Raw genomic sequence first — 26,002 nt, 5'->3', positions numbered from 1 at the left:
GAAAGGCCATTTGTCATGGATGCTTTAGCTGAGATTCCTGCATTGCAAGGAGTTGGGCCAGATGATCATCAGGGTCCCTTCCAAGTCTACAATTCTATGATACTTTGATTCTATGAAATCCATAGATCTGTGATCTTGCAAAGGTTGACAACAACAGTACTTTGTGCACAGGTATAAAGATATGTGTGTAAGAGACAATGCAAAAACAACAGTACACAAGGAAGCAGGATGACACAAAATTATATTTCTGAACATACGGGATAAATAAATCCATAATTCCATTAAGTACATGTCACTAAAAGTAGGAGTCACAGTTCTCAGTACACCAGAATCCTTTTTTTCTTTTCTTTTTGCAGAACAAAAGGAAATGCCACCCAAAATATCAGGTGTTCTGTGAGTTACAGGATCAAAGTGGCTGAAATAACAGAAGATTTATTTTTTTAAGAAAGCAAGTACAGAGAGTCAAACTCATTGAGTTAGAGGGGTGTTGGAAAGCAGGGATACGATCCAGAAAGCCTCAAATATGAATATTCTGTCTGGCTGCAGGCGACAGAATTACATAGGCAGTAGAGGTCAAAATATAATTGCAATTTCCCATGCATTTGTAATTTTCTAACAATACAGAATCCCCAGCTTTATTGGGTGTCCCCACAGCAAAAATAAATAGGGGTGACATGGAGGATCGAAGCATGACATGTTAAAAGGCTATCAACTTTTTCAAGACAGAGTTTGTATACCTTATACCATAGCAAAGGGAAGAAGGAAGAGTTTGATTTACTGCTCAGGGAAACTCATTAAGCAGGGAGACATTCAGGCCAAGAAAGATTACCTAAACCTTATCACCTTGTCTCTGGTTTGTCCAGCTCTAGCTAATATAGCATCACCCCATTCACTTCCACCCAAAATCCACTCTCTAAATGCCACATTTAATATATCATTCTTTCCCTAGGAAGCTACTCTGATTGTTGGTACCTCCACACATTCCAACCCCTAACAATGGGAGTTTTACTTTTTATCTTATTTTAACCATGTGTATATGGTTCAGAATGGCCTGGCCATTCATATGCTACAAAGGCCATGAAGAAGCCATGTACCAGTTGGAATGCTCTTCTTCACAGCCTCCCTATATTGATATTGGGAAAGCTAGACTCCAGTTAGCAAAGATGCAGCCATGGCTTCCAACTGAGACCTATCACAAGTATTATGTTTTTCTTCCAAGTGAGCAGAAGCAAATAACTCATGTCCCAACCCTAGGATGTAGCTTTCCAGAGGAAAAATCCTCCTTTTTCCAACCTGGTAGCTTCAAAACATTATTGAAAAGCTGGTGTTTTCTAGAGCACCGAGGGGAACTGTGAGAATCCATTCTCTGATGCTCAACATTAAAGAGCTCTTGCAATCCTAAAACACTGAGGCTGTACTCTGCCCAGTCATTATTCCCTAAACTACTCACCTGCAGCAGATGGGGAGGACCTTATTTAAACATGGAAATTGGCTACGTTCGGTGTTCAACTCTTCTTGACCTATGAACAGCGCTCTTAAACCACAGCTGAACTCTTGGGCTCATATAAAGGCTGGAATCCCTAATCCTACAGCAGTCATTTTTAGTTACCTTTTGCCAGTAGCACAATATGCTCACAAACTATTGATCAGTGAAGGGTGGTTCTCAAAAAAAATCCTATATTGAAGTCACTAGGGAGTTTGCAGTGATATTTGACGAAGGAGCCCAACAAGAGTAGTTTTCCAATTTGTTCCAAGACTAAAGTTGATTCATATGCTCAGCAGAGAAATTACATTTTCCTGGAGTCATTATAGGAAGCTATTTATCTTTAAATAGCCGTTTTTCACAAGCCACCATGCTTTTTTCTGAATACATAGTGCTTGTAATGCTCTTTCGGAATCTTTAGAGTTATACCACTGGCTAAATGACTCACCTTTTACCAAATTTTCCTATGGTATATCTACAACCTGGCCCTTGTTGTGAGAGTCTGAAGTCTGAATGATATGGAATCATGCTGTGCCAAGAGGGACTTGTTTCAGGGAGGTGTCAGGTGACTGTTGAGAACCTGAAGAACTTTCGGCTTCTTCAGGATGCAACAAGGCCCAAGCATAGATAGTGCTTTGTAGAAGGTGGTTAATGCTGCAATCCTATACATATTTTCCTGGAGAATAAGTCTAACTGAAATTAATGTAGCTTACTTCAGAGCAGGTGTGTATCAGATTGCACCGAGCTTTAAATACGCTTACCAAAATGATGCCACCATGCCCAAAATGCACATTAATTTAATTGCAAGTGTGAAGATTGCAATGAACACATTTGAGCAAGGGATGCTGTCAATTCTCCTTTCCCCTGGAAGCACCCTTTTTACCCCTTCAGGCAATTATCACAATAATGGTCAAAAGAAATATACAACTACATCACTTATTTTCCTAACTTCACTTTCTCATCCATCAGGACATACTAAAAGCCCACACAAGATACAGCAGCAACTCAGTTAAAGAAATTTTGAATCAGTGTACGTTTCATTCAACGGGTGGAATTGGCATTCCTGCATCAAGAAGAGATGATGCAGGAATGAGTGTCATTGCAGGCATCATCTCAGAGGAAACACCCTTCCTGTGTAGGAGAGGACGGAAAACATCTCTTTTGGAACTTAATCCGGACAAAATGGACATGCTGTGGACTGTGAAATCTGCAAATCTGGATGGTGGTACACAGCTGGTAGTGGATGGCATTGCACTCTACCTAAAGGTCCAAGCACCAGAGTTTGGCCTTTAGATTAACTGTTCACTTCTGGGGTGAATTTACGGTTCTGCTATGCTATTAACCTTTTAAATGCCTGAACGGTTTGGGACCAGGCTATCTCAAGGACTACCTGCATCCATGTGTCCTTGCCTGAGCTTTAAGATCAGCATGTGAAGTCCTGTTCTCCAATACATGGCAAAAGTTGTTAGGTTTCTGGGTACCCAGGACAGGATAAACACTTTTCTGTTGTGGTCCTGTATCCTTGGAATAGCCTCCTCATGGACATACATGTGGCCTCATCTCTCTTGGCCTTTACGAAAGCAGGTCTACATTTGGGTGTTTCTATGGTTCCTTTACATAAGAGCTGTTTGTTTCATCTCTTGCTGCTATTTTTGTTCTGTCACTTATGGCTATATTTGAAATGTTAATGTTGTAGTGTCTTAATATTGCGTGTAATCCACCTTGGAGAGTAGACACCCTAAAAGCCAAGGTTAAAAAAAACCTACTTAAATAAAAAAAAAACAGAATGCTTCTTTTGAGATGGTGCTTGGCATCTGCAATATATAATATAATCTGTTGCATGATTGATTGGGGGCACAATTTTTAGTCAATTAAAAGTATTTTAATTGATTGCTCTAGCTGTTCAATTAAGCACTGCATCCCTCATACATACGCCCTCCATTATAACACTAGTCTTGATATCCATCACTATGTGATATCAAATTTCCTTTGTACCATTATTTCTTCAGCGGGACATGAAAGCTCATCAATACTACAAGAGAGACTTAACAGGTCACAAACATTCAGTACAAAGGAGCCATAGTGAGTTGCTTGCAAATTAAGAATGAGCCCAGAGACTAGCAAACTGAAAGTATATTGCCTCTCTCATTTTTCTTTTCTCATTTCAGCACATCTGAATAGGGCATGTTGTGAACATAGCAGTCCATGCATTCTAAAAGCTAAATCCTGCCAATAATCACTTCTGGGATGTGAATGAATAGTGGGGTCCATAAGGGAGCTTCTCACCATCCTCTACCATAGGTAGTAACTGCTAAACTCTTCTCCTCATGCCCACCCCTTACTGATTTACAGTAAATAAATTATCCTGCTATGGAACAGGAAACAGTTCAGTACTGCCCATCAGTGCTGTGTGCATCACCTTTTGGTAGGTGAGGCAAGCAAGGATATATTTCATGCTGGGATGCTTAAAATAATGAAAACACAATTCCTGCTTCTTTGCCTAAGCCCAGATAAAATTTCCACACTGCATTTTGTTTCTAAGACACCGTGCGTAGGAAGAAGCATCATTTGCTGAGTGTGTGCCTACCTCTAAGCATCTCAGACCAAAATAAAGCTAAACTTTTTTTAATTAAAAAAAAAGGTTTTGTTTTTTTAATAAATGGCAATGCCTTCTGATGACACTTCCAAACTGAACAGAAACACATGACCAAACATAACAAACCAAGCTTCTTATATTGGCATCATTTCTGTGTTAGAAACTACCCGTTCACACCATCATTTTTGAAGCAGATGTGTCTATTACTTCATGCTAATCGGATACAAATTGTGGCCTCCCAGAATTTACACAAATAGCCAAAAAGATGTATGTTTCCTCCATGTAATTTCATCCATCAAAAGGATATCATATCTAGGAAAAGTACCGTGTGTAAAGCAACCTTATAAGTAAGAGCAAGCTGCACATCCAACTTTTAACCAAGGTGGGAGGAAAATGTTGATAGCAGGGGCAGGGAATGTTTGTAATTGATTCAAAGCATTGGGTTGTAGCCAATGGATTGGTACCATTCTTGCAATGACTTGCACCTGCACAACAAGACTTCATCTTCCTCCCCCCACCTGCTTTGGTGGAAGGCTGCTGATACCTTTAAGAATTCTTCTTAAAACAAATGCATGGTATATTTTTCCATTGTGGTGCCCTCAATATGCTTTTGGACTCCACTTGGCATCTTCTCTGGCTGCAACATCTGGAGGGCACCAGAGTGGCTACCCCCTCTTCTAGGGATTATGATAAGGCACATAAAACATTTTCTTTTCTGGAGTTGCATCACATTTGGAAGTAGCCCATGAACTGTCCTCTTCCTAGGGCATATTTACACTACAGAGTCCCTTAGACCAGTTTAATAGGAATTCCTTCTCTCTAGGGAATTGTAGGACCCGTAGTTCTGGAGGGAGGGCACTGGGAATCTCTCAGACAGAATTTGCAGCATCCTCAAGAAATTATGTATTTTGGATGGTTTGGGCAGGCTGTAACAATTTAACTGATATGACACCTATGGGTTATCTCCAATGAAGTTGCCCAGTTAGTATAAAGAGTCTCAGAAGAACAATGGGACTTCCTTCCCCCTCTGCCAAAAAAACCCCAACAAACCTGTTCTGGGGTTTCCCCTCAACCCTCTGGAGCAGATCTGAAGTTGTGCTGAAAGAGAGGGAGGAGATGTTCCACTGCTCAAGCAGCAACCCTTGCACCAATGGACAATTTTATTGGATGCAATCCAATACATATTTTGGATATACCCTATCTGCAGATATTTTTGAACAGTCAGGATTTGTCTAGTTTTCCCCAATCTTTAAAACAAATGGGTCATTCACTAGTTGCCTGTTTACACTGGGCAAATCTATCTGCCTTTTCTTTCAGGGTACCTGCTGTCCACAACCATTTAGTAACATTGCTGAGCATTGTGTGTACAGTATATCTTGTAGAAGATCCAGGCCATATGGTTTTTATTTAGTTGAATAACTCCCCCTTTATTGAGCAGATTTCTTCAGGAGCAAATAGTGATCAGTGAGACAGACCCCTTTCCCTGTTGCAGCAACTGAAGAATATTTAATAAGACCTGAAAACTACAAGCTTATCAACCGTTCTTTTAAAGGCTAAGAGCTATACCATTTTGTACAGCTTCAGAATAAAGCATCATTAAAGACATAATACAGTACTGGATGGCTGTTTTTCCACAACAAAATGAAAAGCTGATCAGAAACGTTTTTGCAATACTTGCCTGAAAAATCAAAACACAAAGACCAAACAAAAAGAGACAATGATTAGAAGTCTACACAAATACCTATGCACTAGCAGCTACAGAAGCAGTTTAGCAGTATAATCCTACACGTTTACTTAAAAGTAGGTTCCATTGAATTCAATGAGGCGTACTTCCAGGTAAGTGAGTACAGGATCACAGCCTAAATGTTACACCATGAATCTGGCAATTATCTTTTTAAAATAAAATCCACAGGGTTGGGGTTCCCCCCCTTGTTTCTTCATAAAAATAGATTTTACAATGAGACCTTCCTTACAGGATAAACGTATTTTTAAAATTGATATTCCTTTAGATATGCCTTCCAATATTGCCCTTCAAAGGAGGACAACTTGTTTTACAAATGCATAAAAATATATAGAGTTTTTTAGGAGAGGCTGTAAATGATGCAAGAATTGGGATATGCTACTGCAACCATCAACAACACAGCAACGTACAACCTTGTGGTGGACTAGTTTTAACAGACAGCAGCTCTGGAATACAGAGGAATTTAAACAATGCAACTTTGGCTGAAGGAAGGGAGCATCACAAAATCTAGAATGTGTTGGGGTGGAGGGTTAAGACCCACTGAGCCATTAAAAAAAAAAAGATTCAAAACACTGTTATGAAGAATAATTCCATGAGACACAGATAAAGTGGTTGTAACTGCATATGCAGTTGTGACTAATCTACAACACACACACACACACACACACACACACACACACACACACTCCCCATATCCTTGGGGGTTTTTGTGTGCACTCTTGGCTGTGCAGCAATTCTGGATAATGATTTATATCCACAATGCAAAATTGGACCATTCACTTTTTACTGGGTGAAAGAAAGCTTTGCACCTGAATTCTGTCACACACCCTCTGATTATATAAGCTAAGCTGGTCTGATTTTTTTACTTTTATTTTTATATATATATAAAGTAGTGTAACTTAGCATACCATGCTTTGCTAAAAGCAGTTTATCTTTTATAAGATTAGTCAATACAACAGATTCCAATGTATTCCAGTGCAGGAGGAGGTAGCCTGTTCTAAAGCAATCCCTTCAAGGCAAATAAGAAAAAAAAATAGAAAAAAAATCCAAAGTAGAACTTGGAAGTAAATGAACCCAGTCATAAAAGGATGTGAAGAGCTCAGTAGCTGTGTCAGCTATTCAAGTAACACTGCAGGATTCAGTTGTATCGGGAGAAAACCAACTTGTTGCCACTAATATGTAGAGGACTGTTAACAATAAAAACTGCCTAGCAACTTAGCAATACACATAACAAAACAAAACAGGAGCAATGGAGGCAATATGAGGTCAACTGTATAAACGGCAGGAGTGGTTTTCCAACTGTCTACCATGCAGAAACTTTTTCTACCTTTTATTCGGCTACCCCTGCATATATGCTCTGTAAGCCCATGGCCTTGCAAAAAAGGGGGGTCCAGGGCACGTTCTAGGGTGCACATCCAATTCAACAGTGCACTTGGCCTGGCATGAACTGAGAGTGCACCCTAGACAACACCCAGCTCCGCACTCTAATTGTGGGCAAGCTGACATTGGCCCTCTTGTTATAGGCCTTCCCCCTGAAAAACTCATGGCAGCCTTCTGAGGAACAGGGTTTCCTAAAATAAAAATTGAAAAAGTACCATGCTGGCAGGTTATGTTGCAAAGGTTTAAAAATAAGAAAGTTCAATCCAGTGTGTGTGTGTGTGTGTGTGTGTGTGTGTGTGTGTGTTTTAAAAAATCATGCATTAATATATTTTCTTTTCCCACCATAATCCTATGAGCCATTGCACTGGGAAATACATGTTTAGGATGGGTGGAGTGCAATAACTGCTGTGCCAGCAGTTTGCTTTCCACAAACAATGATTCTGCAAGAAGTGGTAGGAGGCTGCAACAGCAAAAGGGCGTGTTACTTGCCTCCAGTGTCAAGATTGCTAGTGCACAGCACAGGTATCAGAGACATGGCAGGTGTAGCACTGGATCTTCTTTATCTTTGTGGCTGCCCAGAAGGCCTCCGTTCTCCAGAGCCAGCCACACTAGTAAAACTGTATGGACTGGTATTAACTTCTTATTATGGAGCAGCAACTGGTAGGTGACACAGCTGCTTGGATTTGCCAAGCGTAGGGCAGACATCAGTGCAAGTTACTACACACAGCTGCAGCCGCTCAAAACTTCTAAGTTCAAGCTGTTCAGGCTGTTCACAAACTGCAGGTGAGATAAAACAAATGAATGGGGGGGTGAGGGATGTGCGGTTGCCTGCAGAGTTCTCCAAAATATGGAAGAAACAAAAACTGTAAATGTCTTTCCCTATGTTAGTATTTTACAGCGCCCTCTCTCTCCACCCTAGCCTTTCAAATGCAGTAAAATGATTTTAGATGCCCATTCCAAACTCAGTTTAACAAAACAGCAACAGAGTGGGTTATTTAATAATAATTAAAAAATCAAATGAAGTCATATTTATACTTTTACAGTATCTTTTTTCAAAGAAAAGGAAGTGCCAATATACTATATCAAAACACATATATGAAAGGAGCTTTGGATCAGGCGTCACTTCCTCCTTTTTCTTTCTGATGTGCATCTGCAGGTAATTTTGTTTGCATTATATGTAGAAGATCACAGTTCTTGTTGCATCCCCCCCAAGGATGAACAAACACACACGCACACACACGCGCACACACACACATATATATAATCATAATTTGTGAACACTGTACACTAAATATTTCTTTTCAACAGCATGACAGGCATTGGGCTTATGGCAGCAGGTGTGAATAATGTGCAGGGTCTGAAATGTAGGGGATGCCATATAAGCAGCCTCAGACACAAGACAGGTTGACTGCACCTTCCCACAAGGTAAACTTAAGAGTATGTCATTTCAGAGTAATGGAGCAGTTAGTATTTTGAGGCTTATGATGCTGGAGTTACCCTAAGTCCAACTCACACAAAACGACGCAGCCACTTTGGTGGCAAACCTCCTGAACACCAACACTGTTCAAATTAAAAGGGGGGGAAAGTTGTTGTTGTTTTTCAACCTGTCTTTCTTTATTACCTATATATTTGATAACAACACTTTGAATTCAATGTACTTCTAAAAGCTTGTTTTCTGTGAAGAATCCAAACTTTAGGCTTCTCTTCCCTTTAAAATTCTCTCTATTACTTTTAGACTTTCCCCAGGGCAAGAGGGAGAGAGGAAACACCTCTGCTTTCTCAATGCAGAGAAGCCACCTAGAAGCCTCAGGACCTCACTGCACCCGCTCCGTGAAATTCTCTGGGAAAACTCCTCGGCATTGGTCAAGTTCTTTGTGCTGAAGCCAATCGGATTCTTTCACACCCATCAGCCATCCTTCATCCTGCCAGGGAGAGAAAGGGAAAGGCAGACAAAAGGTTTGTACAGAGTGAAAAACAAGCAGGAGGGCAGCCTAGGATTCTTAGGTCACTGATCACAACCTTGTGCAAATAAGGCAATCAGTTATTTATTGGTGATAAGTTTGTTATCATCTATTATTGTGGTTTTGAAGAATCACTGTGCTGCTTTTGCATACACTTGAGCTTTCATTGAACTTTGCACATTTTCCTCCTCATGGGTATATATACCTGTCAGCTGAGGACAACACTCCATGCTTCTGAAGAAGTGAACTCTAGGTCATGAGAGGTAACAGCACAGTACATTTGCTAGTCTTTAGGGCGCTGTAAGATTCTGTTATTGTTTCTGGATACACTGGGTTGTATCCAATGCTGTGCAAGCAGAGTTCCGTTTATGCAATAGGACTTCCTCTTCCCTCTAGGAGCACCCAAAATCTGCTCTGGAGGTTCCCACAATTCTCTGGAGTAGATTCAATGATGTACAAAGAGTGTTCAAGCAGAAGTCTGTTGCGTGAGCAGAACAGCAGAGCTTAATATGGCCTATTATCTTTCCTAAGCTCCATTGATTTTGGTTTTTTGCCTGTCTTGAAATTTGCATTTGACAAATTCAAGCCTTATCTGAAGATGAAGGTAGTTAGCTGCACATGTAAGGTCCTGCCCACCTGTCAACGTTGACCCACAGAGGATGGGGGAATTAGGGATCCAGCCTGCTGCCTAAATCTAGTTCCCCACTCCTGCTCTAAAGTCACTTAGGAGCTAACTACAATAGAGAAGAGAAGACATTTTTAAAGGTGCTATTTGCTAAGAAGAGATATTCCTAATACGTTATCACTTTAGGAAGAGAGCTTGTCTATGAACAAAATAAAACTCTCTCTCTCTCTCAACACTATGGCATCTCCTAGGAAGCTGTTATTGTGAAAAACTGAATATGATTACATCTTGGTCATTTCCGCTCATGAGGTACAAAGTGGCTCTTGCATCAAGAGTATCTAAAGGCTATTGAGGCCTTGCATAAGAAAATGTCAATTGTTTGCATAAGGCACTCAGGAAACAGGACTGAATGCTTCCAGTTTCTAGAGTGATCTGATCTGCTAGTGATGGTGACACACAAGAGGCACATAGGGTTGTGAGGGATTGAAGACCCACTACTATTTTTGTGGCAGAGTCCCACTCTCCAGCACCCAGGAACCACCCAATCACAACATAATTTAGCCCCTGAGAATAACTCTTCTCACCCTTTGTGCTGATTGGAGCCTACCAGAGGAGAGGTTTGAAAAGTAAGGAAGAGGTGCCTTTGTAAGGAGCTAGCAGGGCCTTTCACACAGCTTTGTAGGCTTCAGCTGGCTTGTGGGCAGCAGGTTGGCCACCCCTGCTCTATACTAATCATTTCAAAGAATCAAGCAGACAGTTACTTCAGAGATTCTGGTTTTGCAAGACATCATCTCCATTCATCTGCTGGCAGCTTTAAGGTCACACACACAGGAAAACGGGATTTTCAAACAAAGTCTTTCTGGTTCAGATCCAGTGTTCTACATACTATATGACACTGGTGTGTGAAGCAAAAAAAGATGATAAATCCCACATGCTCTCCTTACCTGCTCCTCTGGGTTGTCAAATGGAATCACCAGGACAACATCTCCAGCCTTCAGTTGTAGCTCATCACTGTCAGTGGCTGCATAGTCATGCATGGCTTGTGCCTGCAAAGAAATAATGACTCCAGTGAAGGGAGAGAGCTTGCTCCATTTCATGAAGAAGGGGTGATGCATACAGCTCCTGTCCACTTTTACCCAAACCAACAAGTGAAAACATGATTATCTATCCGCTATCCCACCTCCTCTTGTCCTGCAAAGTTACTGTTTTGTTTGCTAATATGTTTTGTATTTCTGTGTTTTTATATTGTAAGCCCCACTGTGATCCTTAAAACAAATGACATTATAGACATTTAATAAATAAAAATAAAATAAATTTGAACCAGGGAAGCTCTATGGTAGGATGATTCTCTCCGAAGGGTGTAAAGGAGGGGAGACACAACTGGTTGTTTTCTTTTGGCTATTTCACCAAATAAGTTAGAAAAAGAGATGCCTGGGACAGTGCTTGAATTATAAGGGGGCAGAAATGGTCCAGCTCATGTATCTTTTGTGACAGTTCTCTATGCTACTATGAAGGCTATTGAGGAAACAACAGATCCTAACTTGTTGGAAGCCACCCATACTATGGTGCACAAGGTTTCTCGATGCACTAAATGATGCTTGATCCTGTCTCTTCCCCCTTTGGCTTGCCCTTACTCTTCACTTAACTGACAAGGAAACACAAATTCATTTTAATGGACAATGGTGTGGAATGTGTGCTCAGCTGAGGTAAATGTTCTTCCTCACACTCACCTTAAAAAGGAAACCTGGTGGCATGTCAGCCCTTTCAGAAGCGGCTCCACTTTCAACTGTTCCATTGACTGTGGCTGGGAAGGTCTCCACAACTACAGCAGGCAGAGAGCTCTAAGCATAGCAGTGAAGGGAGGCAAAGAAAACACAAGAAGGAACACTTGAAACAAGACACTTGGCAAAATGAGACCCCACTGCACTAAACTGGTTCACCCCATTATTCAAAAATTCATCGCCAATGCATTGTGTGTTTTTCCTCCACCACGTGGATGTTACAATTTATGGCCCAGAGTAGCCATTAAGGTGAAGAGAATGACTCATGACAAGATGGGAATTTTAAAAAGGGAATCACAGACGGTGGCAAATATTAGAGGGAAAATTAGGGTGGTATAAAGATTATGGAACACACAGCAGGTGTCTGTCACAAGGGTGAGAGGAGATATAGGTTCATAGTAAGAGGCAGAAGTTCTTCTAAATCTTTTTTTTTTTCCTTTCCTTGATCTGAAATTGCTACCTGTCTTCTTCTTGGTGGCCTCTGACCTCTACGTCCTCAGCATCATTTTCATGCACAAGAACTAACAACTCAGTGACCTTGTAAGAGCAACAAATTTGATGCCTCTGGCCAAATTTCTTAGCAGAGGCAGACATGGTGAGAAAGTGGAATCAAAACTTAGGGAGGGGAAATGAGAAAGGGTTCTGTGCTTTTAGCCTTCATGGTTTGCCTGGAGGGATCTGTCAGAGCAACAAAGGCTGTTGGATGACATGAAAGAGCCAGGGTGGTGATTAACTGGGACTGGGGAGAACAGTGGAGATATTCTTTCTGACTCAGACCACTTGCAACTGCTGCTGCTACATGCTTAGCTGTTTGCATCAAAGGGGACATTTTTCTTCTGGAAGACCACCTGCAGATAATTAAAGGGCTTTGTTCAACAGTCACAACCCAGCAAATTGGGCCCCTCCATCAAGGATTCTGTACTACTTGAAGAACAGAAGCTACAACAGTGTCGCTTTGACGGGCTCCCATCTGACTGAGTTAAGTGAAACAGTGATTATATATTGTGTGCCAGCAACATGGGAGAAAGAGATCCCACCACCACCACCCCTCTCCCTTGCCTATGGTCTTACTGAGGCAGATCCTGAGTCAGTTTCGGTTTTAGCTGCTTCAGCTCCAGCTGCTGCTGCTTCTTTGCCAGCTGCCTCAGCACCAGCAGGAGCGGCTTCTGTGGGCTGCAACACAAAAGCCAGTTAAACTCCTGGAACCCCAGCATGCCCAGGAGAGCATGACCTGCCACATCTTTAGGCCTTGCCAGAATTATGAGCATCTGCAGCTCAGTGCTGAGCGGAGTCTGAGTCCTGAGCTGGACTGCAGCACCCACACTCTTAAAACAGTCAGGTATCGGCACCAGTTGGGTATCCCAAGTCCATGTGCTGGCACAGATCCAAGCTGCACCACTTTGAGGAAGAGTAAATGACCCTGGGCTGGAACGTAGCCTGGAGCTCATAGAGTTGGCTGCTTATTAAGTCTTTGTGGTTGCGCTATGTGGGTCAGTCTCACCCATCTCAGATATTTTTCATGAGTCAAATTTAAAGGAGGCGCACCTTTGAGGGGTTTCCTGCACTATTTGCGTTAAATCAGATCCTCTTCATGGAGGGTACGCATTGCGATCGGGCCTCCGAGCATCTCCCATCTGCTGGGGTGGGCAGGGCTATGGTCGTTTTGCATGTTTCCTGGACCCTAAAGCCAATGGCTTGGCTTAGGGGGTGGTTGCAAAACTTTATTTATGCCCTGCGTGTTGTTTGCTGGTCCTCATTGCCTTCGCGCAGAGGAATGCCCACCCGCTGCCCTTTATCTTGGTGCACTTGGCCTTGCTGTGGACTTTGTTGGTCACCTGTTTTGCAACAGGGGCCTGGTAGGAATTTTTCCATTTGGCAGATTGGCATGGCCATTTGGTTTTTGCCTACCACGTAGCAATTGTCACAACTTTGTAAAGTCTGGCAGTTAGGCATTGGATCAGTAATATGTGGGGAGGGGGGTGGCCATCACCTGCCCCTCCAAGGTTAAGGGTATCCCATTAAAGGAATCAGTGGTTGGCCTGGGTCTTGTTCGAAACCCCGTGGTAGGAGCTAGGGCCATACCAGGACCCCACGGAGACACCGGGGGAGCTCAAGTCGGTCCTCACTGGCGGGGCTCCCTCTGGCCGTGTTTCACCCTTTTATCAGATTCCCTGTGAAGCAGATGGGAGTCTGATATAGTCGGGTGAATCCAATGCCTAAGCCAGTACCACTCACATTCTGTATTTAATAAAGTTGTGGCCTAAATTTTGCCAATAACTTAAACTAAAATCCTGTATATCTTCATTTGGGGGTGTATGTTTGGGGGTTTTGAAGCGCAGCTTGGGTTATGAAAATGATCCAGCTAATAAAGGTTTTGAATTTGCATTACAAAGCAGCTTGAAGCAAGACCTATTTAAAAACCTCACATTTGAAAACAACCTCATGTTCTCAAGTTTTCCAGTGCTGACCCTGTCTTTTGCCAAATAAGCCAACAGTGTGCCCAGAAGGTTCTAGCTTCCGCATAATTGCATAGTTTCTACTGTTTCTTTTATGGCTGCGAAAAACTGCTGTATCTCTTCATACAGTTGCATAGCTTCAAAAACTGACGCACTTCACCTTGAGTAAAACGTTTGAACGTGGCTGAGAAAATTCCTGGTTGCAGGACTTGGAAAGGAAAGTCTGATGAAATCTGGCAGTGCGCTTCCTAATAACAGCAGACCCTTATGACAACAGAACAACAGAAGCTGCCTTTTGGACCAGGGTCAACTGGTCACCAAGTTCACCGTTCTAAGTCAGCAGCAGTTAAAATAATAGACCATCAGATCAGATATGAAGATGGCATACACCCTGCCGATCAGTTATACCACATAAGGCTGTGCAGAGTTAGCAGCATATAGTGAGAATCAATGTTATCAAAGACTGCCACCACCTGGCCACTGAAGAAGAGACTAGTAAGAACCCATCCAATTTCCTACCTCTCAGCAGTTAATCAATAGGATTACATGCATCTCAATCTTACAGTAAGGCTGCATTCACACAGCAGTTTATTATATTTTCCCTGTGTTTCCTAGTTGATTTCTGCCATATATTTTAACTTTCAGGTGACATTAAAACCGTTTCCAGAAATAAAGCAGACTATAACACAAGTTTAGCACTCATTTCTAGAAGAAGAAGAAAACCATTTGCAAATAACGCAGAAATGAGCACTAAACTCAAGCTACATTCCACTCTGTTTCTGGAAGTGTCTTTAACGTTGTGTGAAAGCTGGAATATAAGGCAGAAATTTATGTTAGGGAAATGTCAGGAAAACAAAATAAACTGCCGTGTGAATGCAAGCTAAGAAACATTTATCAGAGATTAAAACAAAAAAAGATTGATAATGGAGCCTATGGAACAGAGGACCTGACATGCTGAAAGGTTCACCTACTGAGGTGAACAGTTCCAAAATGCTATTTAAAGTGATTTTTGGCTTCTCTCCTACCATTTGCATTCATTTGTTAAAGATAGAAGTGCAGTTTTCAATGCATTTACATGAAGTTTCAAAAAACGATTGCCTTGAAGGATGGTGGATATACAGATCATATTTCTGTCTTCCTGCCTTTCCCCCCCTTTCATCTATGAACAGAAGCTTTGCAACTGAAGTACATTTTTTCCTTCCTCCTTTTTCCCCATGACTTTGGGCAGCCACACCATGGCTGCCCCCTTCCCCACATCTCTGGGGAAACTGATAAGATCAGGGAAATCTTTGTTGATGCTACCAACATTTCTTTTCTTCAGAAGAATAAAATATGCAAATCGATGGGGGTATAAACAATAATGATTATTCTTTTTTAGCAGAATAATAATAATAATAATAGTAATAATAATAATAACAATACCACTGCCCATTAATGAAATAGATAAGGCTTTCTTCTGGGCTTGTCATTTTCATGCTGACCCAAATGTATATTATTTATCTACATAGTGGAGTATGAGGGAAATGGCAGTGGCACAGGTAGAAAGGAATATTATGCACATCATTAAAGCTGCCCATTCTGCCTCCCAGTGTATGAATGAACACACGTCACATTTCCTTTTAGTCTACAAGGGCTTTAAGAGCATATGCCACTTGCCACCATTGATTGAAACTTACATATTGCCAATATAGGATAAGTAAAATCACATCCAAGTGTTGCTCTCAAAAGGTTTCCAGTACGGATCTCTGCACTAAACAACTTGACTAGCCATTGTCCAAGATGGCACTATTCCTAATAGGCCTCTTCAGAGAAGTCATTATAGAGTCTTCTTGTTGAAACACTACAATGGAAGTGGCACAAAGCTAACTGAACTGCCTATATATTGAACTAGAATATATAGGAGCAAAGAAGATACAGGCACTGTGTAAGTGCTCTTACAAAGCCACATGCTACCTAAAGGCAACATGATGCAGGATAGATATGCTCTGATGCACAAGACTGAGAGAGTCTATTAAAAGGGAATTCCAAAACCCTTTTAGCAATCACTATTATTTTACATTGAAACTGCAACTATTTTTGTTTAGCTTCCATATGAAGACCCTTGCTGGATCTGACCAGTAGTCCATCATGTCAGGCATCCTGTTTCCCATTAGCCAATATGGGAAACCTACCGGTATATTCAGGTCCTAGCCCCCTCCCAATGTTGCTCCCCAGTAGCTAATATTCAGAGATATCCTATCTTTAAACCTGGAGGTTTCATATAACAATCAAGGACTAGTCTTGATTGGTTTCTCAAATTAATGGTGTATTGTATGAATAAGTATTTAATAATAATAATTTGTATTAATAATTCTCCACCTGTCCCAAGGCTTCTGCCCATCAACATTGTCAAGTGATCCCAAGTATGATGAGGGAGTACTCACAAGTATGATGAGGGAGTACACACAGTACTCTCTATCCTGCTTCTCCACACCTTGCAAAATGTTCCCCATTAATTTTCTTTTTTCTAGACTACCAAGCCCCAGAAAATGCAGTCTTTTTTCCTTGTAGGGGAGGAATGAAACTTGCTAAGTGATAAATGCTCCAATTTTGCAAAAACATTATTGTCAGTGTGCAGAAAACGAAATCTCACTAAAAGCACACCAGCTTATTCCAATGACTTCAGGAGAATCATACCAAAGAATACACACATATTCCACACTTGGTATAAATAATTGTGGGCCACACTCCACTGAAACAAAGCCACACACAAGGAACCAGTATGCATTCTGACAACAGGGAAACTAAGCAATGCAGGATAAACAATGCCTAGGTAAAATTCTCCCCCTCACTCCCATCCCACATGCAGCAGGACATAGCAACCCTTGCTTTATTTGACACTTCTAACAGCAAAATCTCCCTTGAACAAATTAGGAATTGATGAACTTAATAATAATTCTATTATTTATATGCTGCCCATCTGACTAGGCAGCTCCCAACAGACTATTAAAACACATCAAAGCATCAAATATTAAAAAAACTTCCCTACATTGAAAACACAAAGAAAAGACAATTATCAGAGTGGTAGGTAGGCAGTGGGTAAGCCTTTGTTTGTTTGGATGGAAGGGAGGTTGTAGTCTCTGCCTGCCTGCCCCTTCTCATTAATAATAATAATAATAATTTATTATTTATTATTTATTATTTATACCCTGCTTTACTATCGTGCATAGGGAATGGGTAAATTCTAATTCCTTTGGAAGAGTGCTGGGTGCAAGAGGTCATAAATTTGCCCCGGCCTAATGCATTCCAAAGAATAACAACTGAGTCAGGCTTGTGCTAGAGCACACCAGCCAGAACAAGACAATTTCAAATGTATGATCACTTCAAATACTTTCACTTACTTGGCTGATCTTAGTCTCAGTGGGCTGGTCAGGCCAGTCCACCTCGAACGCACTATTGCTAGGATTATCGGCCGGAAACTGATCCATATATTGACCGCTGCTAGATGGAGTCTTTTCTGGCTGATGGGCGGAATTTGAAGGAGGGAGGAGAGAGAAACAGAGATGGGAGGAGATAGTCGTAGGCATGGTTACATGAAGATACAAAAATGAGAAGAGTGCAGTGAGAAGTAAGACAGAGTAGACAACGAAATAATCCCAGAGTAAATAGAACTGTTGAACAGGTAAGAGTCAAATGCGCCATAATTTTGGATGGATCCTGGGGGGAAGGTGGGGTAAACATTACCCCTGCAGCCAATGGTCTGACAAAAGTGCCTCCATTTATTGGCCAGGGTAGTTCACCTTGGGATGCAGTGGATTGTTAGGGTGCAGATGGAGCTTCCATGGATACAGGCAGTGCAAGTAGAACTGCCCTGGAAGACTGCCAGTGTCAAGCATCAGGCAGCACCGTTCTCAGAGGATGCTGTCCTGGTTTAGCCTTGTCAAGGCATCCCTGGATATTTCTAAAAAATCCCTCCTACATCATTAAGTACCTCTTGCTTTCTCCCTCACTTCTTCTATGCACTGCCAAATCCATAAAGGCAGTGCTGAGCTGTCTCAGTGACACCTTCTCTGCTGCAGAAGATTGGAATGGGGCCACATTTTGAATTTTGTCACTGAATTTAGCATCTCAGTAGATTTAATTCCATAACACAGAAGGAAGTGATTATGTCCTTTAAAAATATATATAAAAGGAATAACCATTGCTGGCAGAGGGTGGGAGCAAGGGTTTAAAGAAGGAAAGACCACTAAATGTATTTGTTTTTAAGCTACAGACAGATATGTAGATACTGTATATAGATATAGATATATGATCTATAGTGAGCTAAATTAAAGCCTGAAACTGTGAGGTGAATTTGAGTATGGACTTAACAAGCTTATCTGATATTTTGGTTTATCTTATTTTATAACATTTGGGGTAATTTATTTTATGTCATAAAATATTCATTTCCTTTTATTTGGACTCTAACTGTATAGCTTATTTTGTTGCAAAAGTTGTATTATAAATATTAAAACCCCTATCTCTTCTTTGTGTCTTTGGATCAAACACCTTCTGGGGGAAATATCAGAATATAGGAAGCCATCTAGCTCACCATTGTCTACCCTGACTGGGTTTCAGACAGCAGTCTCTTCCTGCTCTAGCTGGAGATGCTGGGAATTGAAAACTGAGACCTGCTGCATGCAAAGCTGATTCTCTGATTTATGGCAGCCCATATCTGCATCAGTTACATTTATATCAGGCTGTTTGATTCTAAAATAGCTTTCCCATCCCACCAGTATATGGGTCTTTGATGTTACAATATGTATCACAATCCACAACCCCGGCTCTCTTCAGGAGGAAATAGCATGGGAAATCAACTTGTAGAGTAAACATCTGTGTGAACAACTGGTGCAGGTGTGCATTTGAATATTCATTCCCTATACACACCCTCAGCACCATGCGCATCAAGGTCTCATTGAATTGTCTTTTGGTGTGGGTGGGTTACACAATCCCATCCAAGGTAGCTTGTTTTGCTGTTGTGCAAAACATAGAGCTGGATCTACAGAATACCCTCTCTCAATGGCTTTGAGAATATTTAACAAAGGCAAATGCTTAACTAACAACAAAACACTGCTAGAAAGACTTCCAGACTAGCACGCTCAGTGTCGGGTCGTAGTTTGTGCTGCTGCCATCTTGAGACAGACGAGCAGCAAGACGAAAGAGAAAGGGATGCAACAGAAGGCGAAGTTGCCCCTAGACCTGGCTAGATTTATATGGCAGGGCAAAAAGCCAAGGATTATGTTTAAACTGTTAATGGGAGTAAAAGACAGAGGAGGGTTCACACTGCCAGACCTTAAATTATATTAAGAGGCTGCATGCTTAGTATGGCTCAAAGAATGGATACTACTAAAAATGCCAATATATTAGACATTGAAGGCCGGGACAATAGGTTCGGCTGGCATGGTTATCTTGGATATGACAAAGTCAAAATGCACAGAGGATTCTTTAACCATATAATAAGGAGATCACTTTTTACAGTATGGGGGAGAAATAAACTATTGGAACCCAAAAAACCCTTGATGGTTGTCTCCAGTAGAGGCAATAGCAGTGAAAAAGAAAAACATGGAAATTAATTGGCTCACCTATAAAGAAATATTAGAAGAAGAAAATAACCAATTAAAACTTAAAGGATATGAAGAACTTAAACAGACAGGGATGAACTGGCTACAATAGTACCACCTAAATGAAATCTTTAAATTAGATTAAAAAACAAATGGATTTCATACAAAGATGTAAGACCTAGAAAAAGAATTAATATTAAAAAATAGGAAGACATTATCAAAAACATATAGATTATTATTTGTAAGATGGAAAAGTAAAGGAAGTGATGGTGAAGTGGGCTCATTTCGGCTACCCAATTGAAATGGAAAAATGGGAAGAATTATGAAAAAAAAGATTTAAAATTTATAGTGTGCTATCTGATTAAAGAATACTTTATGAAAATGACCTACAGATGGTACCTGACCCCATCCAAATTAGCTAAAATTAATAAAAACAATAGTAACAAGTGTTGGAGGTGTAAACAAACCGTAGGAACCTTTTTCCACAAGTGGCAGACTTGTCACCAAATTAAAAAAAATTGGGACATGATTTACGAGGAACTCAAAAAAATGCTAAAACATACATTTGTAAAGAAACTGGAAGCATTTTTATTAGGCAGTTTAGCAGTAAATATTCCAAAAGAAAATAAAAGAGTGTTTCTCTACAGCACTCTCTCACCACCTGATACCCATTCGGACTTCCCCACAGTTAGTCCTTTTCCTTGGGAGAGAAGGAAACGGGCAGAGGTGGGCTGGCATCAAACCCTTCAAATATTAAGTTGAACACTCAGAGAACCCTCCTCCAATGTTTTCTGAACATTCAGCTTCAAAAACTCAAGGGATGCAATGCATCTCTATTATGGGTACACGGCTGCTCACCAATCCCTAAAAACAGTGATAAAATAATTCTAGAATTTCCGTGCCAAGCTATTACTTTTAGTCACTAGACCACATCAGTTTCCCCCCAGTCCAGATAAACGGTTAAGGAGATGTGCTTTACTATTGTGCCTAGGGAATGGGTAAATTCTAATTCCTTTGGAAGAGTGCTGGGTGCAAGAGGCCATAAATTTGCCCCGGCCTAATGCATTCCAAAGAATAACAAATGAATCAGGCTTGTGCTAGAGCACACCAGCCAGAACAAGACAATTTCAAATGTATGATCACTTCAAATACTTTCACTTACTTGGCTGATCTTAGTCTCAGTGGGCTGGTCAGGCCAGTCCACCTCGAACGCACTATTGCTAGGATTATCGGCCGGAAACTGATCCATAGATTGAACGCTGCTAGATGGAGTCTTTTCCGGCTGATGGGTGGAATTTGTAGGAGGGAGGAGAGAGAAACAGAGATGGGAGGAGATAGTCGTAGGCATGGTTACATGAAGATACAAAAATGAGAAGAGTGCAGTGAGAAGTAAGACAGAGTCGACAATGAAATACCATATTTTTTGCTCTATAAGACTCACTTTTCCCTCCTAAAAAGTAAGGGGAAATGTGTGTGCGTCTTACGGAGTGAATGCAGGCTGTGCAGCTATCACAGAAGCAAGAACAGCAAGAAGGATTGCTGCTTTCACTGCACAGAATTTTTTTTCTTGTTTTCCTCCTCCAAAGACTAGGTGCGTCTTGTGGTTGGGTGCGTCTTATAGAGCGAAAAATACAGTAATCCCAGGGTAAATAGAACTGTTGAACAGGTAAGAGTCAAATGTGCCATAATTTTGGATGGATCCTGGGGGGAAGGTGATTAAGTCCTTAAAAAAATATATTAAAGAATAACCATTGCTGGCAGAGGGTGGGAGCAGGGGTTTAAAGAAGGAACGACCACTAAATGTATTTGTTTTTAGGTAAATGCTTAACTAGCAACAAAACACTGCTAGATAGACAAGAAGCAAACTACATACAGTGATAATATCAGCATGGATTACATGACCTTTCATGGAAAACCGTTCCACTTAAAAACGTCTATATTTTGAATCTGAAATTAATGAATTGTTCAGCCAATAATGGTTTCAGCAATAACTACAGAAGCACGCCGTCAGCATGACATAAGAATATTACAAAAGCAAGCAGAGCAAATAACAGCAGAAGATGTCTTCGGTTAAAGGTTGCAGTTCAGAGAGAAGCAATACATTGGTGGTTCGTAATCTCTATCTACTTTAGGGTAGGCATTTAACATCCTATACCACAAGTAAAGCTAGGAAAATATAGATCACATTTGTTTGAAGAAATATGGTGCTTGTTTCCAAATTGCACCATTTTTCTGGAGTAGTTGTACATACACTATGACTGGGCAAGAGAGGCCACAGCACACTGGCTTTCCATTCAACAACCACAGTTGCTCAGGCACAGCTACACGGGTAGTCCACTGCAACCTCTCATCTGATCGGGCTGCTCTCAACTGCACAGAAAGGTGCCAGGCCACAGTACCCCACACAAGTAGCTTACAATGCTTTTTCTCACTTCCTGCCTTTAATGGTTGGCTTTACTGACAATACATTTTGAACAACAATGCCTTCTGTCGGGCTTCATAAGCTTTTTAACTAGGGTGGCAAGCTACTGAATCAGCAGCCAGAACTTCTGTTGAGTAATTTTAACTAAGGTGAGACTTGTCATACTTCTTTATTTGGGGGGCTGTCTAGCTTCTCTGTGTTGCTTTCATACAGAATGAAATGAGTCAACTTGCACTTCCCTTGCACTGAAGTTTTGGTAATACAGTACTCAATGATGTTTAGATTTAAATCAGATAATTTGGTGGTTGAGCTAGCAATTCTTTACTCACTGGACTGCTATATGTTTTGGTGCAGTTAAACCCTGCTGTGTGATAATTTATATTTTCAATGAATATATATATTCATTGAAGGAAAATAATGGAAAATAATGGAAAATAATGGAAGGTGGGGAGATTCATACACATTTGTTTGAATAAATATGGTGCTTGTTTCCCCAGCGCACCATTTTTCTGGGGTGGTTGATCTAAATCTAACGGCTACCTATCCTGAGGACACAATCTATTCACTAAACCTTTACATGAGGAGGAAAGGGAGGGAAAACAGCAGAGAAAATGCTTAGGAAGAAGTAATAGTGAAGGTTCTTGGGTCAGGAAAGACAAGGGAGTCAACTTCTTGAGACAATTTGATGAATTTACAATGGGAAACCAGTGTAGGCCAATTCTTTTTAAAGGCCAATCACACCTCAAAAGACATCTGATGGCAGATAAAGTAAGCCAAATGAGTAAACTTAAATTTTAACTTAGAAAGTAAGAAGTATCCTCCTGTGAAGATATAGAATTAATAAAGACATCAGGAAATGCACAAAAGCAAAGAATAAAGGTTACTTGCTAGCAGGTGGACTCAAGCAAAGCTATATATCTCAACATGCCCAAAATGTTATGAAGAAAGTCTGGAAACTACAAGCCATTGGCTTTTTAAACTGATTTATTACAGCGTAATATCTGGCAGCATAATAAGAAAGAAGGAAAGGTTCATTTCTCCAGCAGTACTGCAGAGATCTCCAATCTATGTTATTAGTGAACCACGGCAGCAAATCAGCAAGCACAGCATTATACTAAATATATGTATAGAATAAGGAATTGTTTGGTGGTAGTTGAGAAGTATGCATACTACACAATCGAGAGGTAGGAAATGGCATGCAGGGGTTTGACAAGGTAAAAAGTAGCAGCAAGGTCTACAATTATTGCAGCAAGAAGGTTTGTGCTTCAGTCAATGCCATCAATAATAGGCAATATCAAAGCACAGGGGCTGGAGACTTCTTCTCAGCATGACAGACAAAGGGCAGAAGAGGTTGCAACTGTACCACACCACTTTAGTTCATAGCACTGAAGAGGATGAGAACAGAAGGTCAAGACAAGAATAATCATCTTTGCATGACAATGACAGAAGGAAGTACTCACACATGCCAAGCACCACATGGTAGAATTTATTGCACTGAAAGCTATATCAATAGAAATCTTACCTCCCATAAATCCCAAGGCAAAGACTAAGCATAGCAAAGAGCAACAGGAATAAAAACACATTGAGACATCATTAATTCAGCCAACACAGAAAGTGCAAACATACAAAGTCTCCTTGTACCACTCAGAGGATTCCTCCAACAAAGATATCCATCAGTGGAAGAGAGAGGGAGGCAATTTTCAATTACCCTTGCTCTCCCTGTAGGAGCCTCCTATACTATCAGTAACATACACACATGCTGAAACACACAAAAATCCCTACTCTGGAAGGGATTCGAAGAGGAGAGTAACACACCATAAACTGCCTCCCGCTCAGGTCCAGCACTGGATACCACATTTAATAATATACCATTCATTGACATTAATGCAAGCTTATTGTGTGATATTTTGAATTATCCATTTCATCCCTCATGTTCTTTAATCTAGCTGCTACTAATTTACACTGCACGAGATGGCCAATTTTCATCTCACTACGTCACAATTTCTGCATCTGCCAGATGAGGGTGGATTCCTGTGAAGCTAAACAGGCTCAGCAGATAATGTGCTGTAGGAGAGCCATTGATTAAATTAATTAATTACCTTTTGCATGCAACTCAAGGCAATTTACAAATATACCATAAAACAGCTAAAAATTAGTTTTAGAACACTACAAAACTCCAGGTGCAGATTGGTTTAAAAACAATACGAAAGGAGACCTTTTTACATCCAGCTGGAAAAATTCATCAAAACAAAAAATGTATTCAGTTGTTTTTTTAGAAAGTAGAAGAGGAGCAGCCACACTGAAAGTTCTGTGGAGCAGACTTCTGATATGCTAGGTACCTGAAGGAGAAACTCAGCTGCAGAATGCAGTTACCTACTGGATATTATGTATTATGTGTACAGAATCCACAGATTACTTTCCCAGTCGAAATAATAATAATAATGGCTACAAGGCAACGAGAAGCCTACCAAGGTTGACTCATAACTGATTGCAGGAAATCTGTGGTTCAAATCTCAACTCAGTCATGGACTCCTAGATGGTCTTAGGCAAGTCAATCTCTTCAAGTCTCAGCTCCCTGATCAGCAGTGTAGTATAAACAACACTGGGCTGCTCTACAAGATTATTCTAAGAATTACCAAGTTAGTGTATATGAAACACCTAAAAAGCATAAGCTACGGTTATTAATGCAAACCATCAGGAAGAGTCATGTGAGACTCTGTAGATACATTTTGTAAATCTCCACATGTACTTCTGTTGCTATGAATACATACATACACACCCATCCTCATCATGACTGATGAGGTCTATATTGTCTAACATTTCATGAAAGAATGGCAGCAGTAAACCAACCTGGGCAGCAGGCGTAGGCGACTTCCCTACAGGGCTGTTATCAGGTTTAATGGGATCAAAATCAAAATCCAACAGGCTGGCTCCCTCCTGGAAGGGCCCAGGGGCATCAAACTTGCAGCATTAAGGAAGAAAAGCAGTATTGCGTATTAGTCAGGTATAGGGTGCAGGCTGGTATGCAGAAGATGTTACCCAGGAGCTGAAGGTGCAAAAAAAGATGCATACAACTCTATGGTACAAGCAATGAATGCTCACATGTGTCCAGTGGCCACAATACGCTCAACACTTTTGCAGAAACGCAGCCGTGAAAACAAAGCATCAGTATTCCACAGAGCCTGAGCAGTTTTCGTGTTACCATGCATCTTATTTATCAGGGATCTTCTTGAGGTCACCATCACCTGTGATCTTTCCAGACAGGGTCCCTAAATCCTACCCAAGATACTTGCACATGCAACTTTCAGCACAGCTAGGCCACTACTTTAGGCACTTCTTAAAAGAAGGAAACTATGTATGATGTGCAAAGCATTTTCAGTGGAAGCCTCTCTATGAGCCTCACAGCAGCAAATCTGTATCATCATAGTCAGAAACACAGTAGATTCCTTGTTTAAGATCTTAGCTTTTGCAATCTGTTTCCCCTGCCCATATTCTAATGCTTTCCATATTCGGACGTTATTTCCAATATTAATAAATTATTCCAGTTCTCTATTATTATATACATTTCAAGTTATATATCTAGCCAAAAGGTCCCTTTTTAGTCAGGAGGTTATCTTATTAACTAGAAGCAATTCTATTGGGGTTGCAAATTAGAACATCAGTGGCAGCATTCAAATTTTGACTAATGTCCATATTCCTAAAAAGATGATTTACAAGGCACCCCTTTTTTCCCAACTTGCTGTTTCTGAAAGGAGCTCTGTCCAGATATTTCAGCAACTTCTTTGATAGTTCTTCTGGTCCTAAGGCAAAGTAATGCAATATAACCTTTCTGAACCAAACCAAGGCACAGCAGTAAACATTTCTGAATTATTAGAATATCTGGTGAAAACTAACGTAAATGCACCAACTGAGGAAAACTAAATTGCTGCTGTTTCCAAGCAAAACCCTTTATCAGTTTGATATATCCACATACTTTCA

The 26,002-nt window shown here is 40.8% G+C and overlaps 1 protein-coding gene across 15 annotated transcripts in view; it reads right to left on the bottom strand.

Moving 5' to 3' along the window:
• Positions 1–224: 224 nt before the first annotated feature.
• The window catches only part of BIN1 (bridging integrator 1), a 117,776-nt gene continuing 91,998 nt past the window's right edge, over positions 225–26,002 (bottom strand). For 6 of the 15 annotated variants that reach the window (XM_079968879.1, XM_079968871.1, XM_079968885.1 and 3 more), the window contains 8 exons: positions 24,875–24,985; positions 23,547–23,570; positions 20,765–20,884; positions 17,404–17,523; positions 12,639–12,740; positions 11,517–11,627; positions 10,731–10,832; positions 225–9,122 (listed from right to left, as the gene is read on the bottom strand). In XM_079968879.1, the coding sequence (XP_079825005.1) occupies positions 9,015–9,122; positions 10,731–10,832; positions 11,517–11,627; positions 12,639–12,740; positions 17,404–17,523; positions 20,765–20,884; positions 23,547–23,570; positions 24,875–24,985 (798 nt within the window). In that variant the 3' untranslated portion in view covers positions 225–9,014. The remainder of the gene's footprint in view (positions 9,123–10,730; positions 10,833–11,516; positions 11,628–12,638; positions 12,741–17,403; positions 17,524–20,764; positions 20,885–23,546; positions 23,571–24,874; positions 24,986–26,002) is intronic. The other 9 variants (XM_079968873.1, XM_079968874.1, XM_079968876.1 and 6 more) reach the window with 3 other exon arrangements.

Source organism: Podarcis cretensis, assembly GCF_951804945.1.
Source record: "Podarcis cretensis genome assembly, chromosome: 1".
Classification (NCBI taxonomy): Eukaryota; Metazoa; Chordata; class Lepidosauria; order Squamata; family Lacertidae; genus Podarcis; species Podarcis cretensis.
Note: the sequence above shows the minus strand (reverse complement) of the source record. Positions and strands in the feature narration are given on the sequence as shown.